Raw genomic sequence first — 4,574 nt, 5'->3', positions numbered from 1 at the left:
AAAAAAAAAAAAAAAAAAGAGAATATACGGAAATAAGCAAATATATATACACTATATGCGTAAGAACAAAGATAAGAGTACATTTGGCATGATTCTATTTTTATAAAACTCTAGAAAAAATAAACTAACATATGGTGACAGAGAGACGATCAGAGGTTTCCTCAGGATGGGGAATGGGGTGAAGAGGCAGGAGGAAGACATTATAGAAGGTAAAAAGTTTCCTTTTCACTGTTTTTGTACCTCAGCTCACCTGCGGTGCTGCTGGGAGCAGTGAGGCTCCGAGGTCCTGGTCTCTGATCAGCCTTTCCTCTGGTCGGGCAGGCTGGGAGGCAGCCAGGGCTGAAGGGAGGAGAGGAAGTTTTCAGAATCTGGATGTCTGCCTTAACCACTCCCCAGAGGGCACAGGTAACAATCTTCACAAATCAGAACAATGCCTGTACTGTCATCTATATTACAAGACTTCTGTTTGTCTCTCTGACAAACTCCAACTCCCTCCGACCTTCCAGTCTCACCCGTATTTTCTCCCACCTCCTTCCTCAGAGCCAAACTCCGAATGGTCTGTCCCAGTCATAAAGCAGTTTAAAACACAGACTTTGACTCTCCAAGCAAGAGCGGTTTATTTAGGTCTAACCTGTTGGCAAACCTCTCAGGGATACCCCAATCTGAGCAGCATACCATTTCAGTTCACTTAGGCCTACTACTCACAATCCCAAAATCTCTCCACGGGAACACCACACAGCACCGTCCTCACCTAGTTCTGCTTCTGTGTCAGATTCCTCTTTCACGATGTGGCTCAGAAGCTCCCCGGGCCCTACCAATGAATTCTCAAGTCCCAGTTCCTGAGGCACGACTTCCAGATGGGGCTCCGCTTCCCCCACTTGGCCGCCTGGAGATTCCATCTTCTCTGATAAGATGTCCTGTCCTAGAACCTGGATACTGATCTAGAGACCATATATTAATTAGTAATTATTGAAGAATCCAGTGTAAGGATCTCTAAAAGATACAAAGCTTACCCTTTGCAATGGATCATAAGACAATTTCTAAGGATGTGGAGAAAGAGAACACCAGCTTTTATTTCTAGTCCAGCAGGAACCAGGGTAAGAAATGTCCCAAAAAGACACCAAAAGCTGAGGCCTGAACCAGGCGTGAGAGACCTGCGAGACACGCCACTAATGTGCCTCTACTGGATGTGCCCCACCAATGAAAACTCAGGCAACTTTTGAATAACTTCTCAAACGTTCTAAAGGTGGAATATGCTGGGAGACTTTACCCTCAATCCTCGATAGCTAAAAAGTGTTGAGAGTCAGGGTGTTAGAATTAGGTGAGGTTGAGGTAAGCCAGCTGTGGTATAACAAGAAATACACATTTAGTCTTTGTCCCCAGTTCCCGCAGAGCTCCTAAAGCCCTGGTAATTTCCTGAGTGACAGAAGTGAAGGAAGAGGCTTTGTTATTCATAACGAGCCCTTCTCAACCACACCTGAGTTTATGCTAGGCTCCTAGACAGCTTCAGGACGGGGGCTGGTTGCCAGAGAGAGGAACCAACCTTGAGATTAAAAGGTTGGAACTTTCAGTCTCCCCCCCCCAACCCCCCGGCTTCTGAGGAGGGGAGGGCAGCTGGACATACTCAATTACCAATGTCAAATGACTACATCAAGTGTGCCAAAGCAGTGAAGTCTCCATAAAAATCCCTAAACCATGGGGTTCAGGAAGCTTCCAGGTTGGTGACCTCAGGGAGGTCCTGGTAACTAACATAGCATGCCCGGAGAGGCGTGGGAGCTCTATGCCCTTTCCCCCACACCTTGCTCTATGCAGCTCTTCTCTCTGGCTGTGAGTTGTACCCTTTATAGTAAGTCAGTAACAGGAAGTAAAATCCTTCCCTGAGTTCTGTAAGTCATCTAACTATCGAACTTGAAGAGAAGATTGTGGGAACCTCCGAATTTATAGCCAACTTGTCAGAAGTTCAGGTGGCCCCTGGGACCTGTGACTGGCATCTGAGAACAGGAGCAGTCTTGGATTGGGCCCTGAACCTCCAGAGTTAGCTTCAGAACTGACCTGCAGGACAGGCTACTGGTGTTAGAGAATCAGAGAATTGGTCGTTGGTGTGAAATGTTCCACCCATTTGGTGTCATAAGAAAAAAGACCACACACCTGATGGGACCAGAGAGGAGCCCTGTGTTTCACTCGCCAATCATAATACCCTCTGCTTACCCATTGCCACAGTCTCTGCGGGTCCCCCTTCAAACTCTCCACAAGCGTCACTGCCTCTTCTCCACTTCCTGGACACTGTTTCCGCACCCACATCTGGATCTCCCCAGGCAGGATGGTTAGAAACTGCTCCAACATGAGGATCTCCAGGATCTGCTCTTTGGTGTGAACCTCTGGCTGCAGCCACTGGAAACAGAGCTTCCGAAGCTGCTTCAAGGTCTCGTGAGGCCCAGACATCACCTGGTAACGGAACTGCCTGAAAAGCTGGCGCGCGGTCTCAGGGCTGGAGAGTTCCTCTTGAAGGGCAGCATCGGATTCTGAGAACTGGGGGTCCTCAGCCTTCGCCAGTGATGGCAGCAGGCCTAGCGTCTGCCCCAAGTCAACGGGCATTGTCCAGCCTGGCAAGTCCTCTTAAGTAAAGTACTTCTGAAGTGGAATTGTCTCCGGAAAGAACTAGGTCTTCACCAGGACACTAAAAAGGGAATGAGATTGAGTGCTATACAGAGGAGGGGGACACATTTTCAGAAAGAACAAATTCAAACGCCCTACCCGAGAAGCCTTGGGGTCAACTATGGTGGTTCTGAAATATTCAATGGATACACGATTCTAGAAAGTTAACTAGAAATAGTGGATGATCCTTTTTAAAATAACTTAATATTATTTGCCATTTAATATTTCTCTTTCTACTGTCTTATAATGAAAGATTATAAACTTGAAGCCACAAAGCAAACTACTGATACTGTATCTTAACAGCCACCATTTCCCTGCCCATTTTATAATGTTCTTTCTTGGTCTTCAAATGTCCAGACAAAATGAAGAATACAATGCACCATATGAAGCATTTTCACTATAGGTTTCCAGGTAAACGGCTCTTCTACAAAACACTTCTACGTCTTCATCTCTGTATCTGCATACTAAAAAATAAAGCTGGAAAAAGATATGAATGCCCTAGGAATAAAAGCTAATGCCTAGATGTTTCCGTAATAAATAGGAGGTTAAAGAGAACAAATTAAGTCCTCCCAAAAAGGTGTAATGAAATTTCCAAGACACGTCTTTGGAGTGCCATATTGAAATAGGTCTATTTGAGAATTTATGAAAAAAACTAGTGTCATAACTGACACTTTCAAGCTTGGGGTTATGGCTCACGCCTGTAATCCCAGCACTTTGGGAGGCCGAGGTGGGCAGATCATGAGGTCTGGAGATCGAGACCATCCTGGTCAACACGGTGAAACCCAGTCTCTACTAAAAAAATACAAAAAATTAGCTGGGTGTGGTGGCCGGTGCCTGTAGTCTCAGCTACTCAGGAGGCTGAGACAGAAGAGTGTCGTGAACCTGGGAGGCGGAGCTTGCAGTGAGCCGAGACTGCACCACTGTACTCCAGCCTGGGTGACAGAGCGAGACTCTGTCTCAAAAAAAAAAAAAAGAGGGTTGAGAAGACTACCTTGAGAATACGCCTATGGTGTTGACATAAATAACCACTATTTTATGTGAATGGTATTGAAATTTAGAAGATCCCAACTAAGACAGTAGAAAGAGAAATATTAAATGGCAAATAATATTAAGTTATTTTAAAAAGGATCATCCACTATTTCTAGTTAACTTTCTTGCAAGTAATCATCATATGGGATTCTTGGGTAAATCCTTAAATGTTATGAAGAGTTTCGTGGTCATCATTTCTCCCTAAGACTAATGACAGCAATTAAAAAACAAATACCCCATCACTTGAGGATCTGGCTTGATCAGAGATCAGTATAATACTCTAGCTTTTTGTAGCTGCTTATTTCTCAAGGTGTGGGAAACAATGTCTTCATCCTTACCATTTCACCAAAACAATTTATCCGACATTGGAAAATCATTTAAAAACTAAAAAAGAAAAACCAATCTTTTCAAAGGCCCAAGAAAGGAAAGAGCGAGGTCAAAAGAATTGCAGTTGACCTTTGAATAACGCAGGAGATAGGGGTGCCAACCCCCACACAGCAGAAAATCCATATCATTTCTGATTTCCCAAAACCTGGGCCGCCTATTGACTGATGCCTTAAATAGTGGATTAACATACATTTTGCATGTTACTGTATTTTTGTGATAAAGTAAGTTAGAGAAAATATTATTAAGAAAATTATAACGAAGAGGCCAGGCGCGGTGGCTCAAGCCTGTAATCCCAGCACTTTGGGAGGCTGAGGCGGGCGGATCACAAGGTCAGGAGATAGAGACCATCCTGGTTAACACAGTGAAACCCCATCTCTACTTAAAAAAATACAAAAAATTAGCCGGGCATAGTGGCGGGCGCCTGTAGTCCCAGCTACTCGGCAGGCTGAGGCAGGAGAATGGCGTGAACGTGGGAGGCGGAACTTGCAGTGAGCCGTGATCAC

At 44.9% G+C, this 4,574-nt stretch overlaps 1 protein-coding gene across 1 annotated transcript in view; it reads right to left on the bottom strand.

Annotated features, from left to right (window-relative positions):
* The window catches only part of ZNF18 (zinc finger protein 18), a 20,447-nt gene that overhangs the window by 13,286 nt on the left and 2,587 nt on the right, over nucleotides 1-4,574 (bottom strand). Inside the window, exons 4-6 of the mRNA XM_011933243.1 lie at nucleotides 2,209-2,677; nucleotides 752-941; nucleotides 251-339 (exon numbers count right to left, since the gene is read on the bottom strand). Of these exons, the coding sequence (XP_011788633.1) occupies nucleotides 251-339; nucleotides 752-941; nucleotides 2,209-2,595 (666 nt within the window). The 5' untranslated portion in view covers nucleotides 2,596-2,677. The remainder of the gene's footprint in view (nucleotides 1-250; nucleotides 340-751; nucleotides 942-2,208; nucleotides 2,678-4,574) is intronic.

This window comes from Colobus angolensis, unplaced genomic scaffold, assembly GCF_000951035.1.
Source record: "Colobus angolensis palliatus isolate OR3802 unplaced genomic scaffold, Cang.pa_1.0 Scaffold125, whole genome shotgun sequence".
NCBI lineage: Eukaryota > Metazoa > Chordata > Mammalia > Primates > Cercopithecidae > Colobus > Colobus angolensis.
The sequence above is the reverse complement of the archived record's forward strand: the minus strand, read 5'-3'. Positions and strand labels throughout refer to the sequence as shown.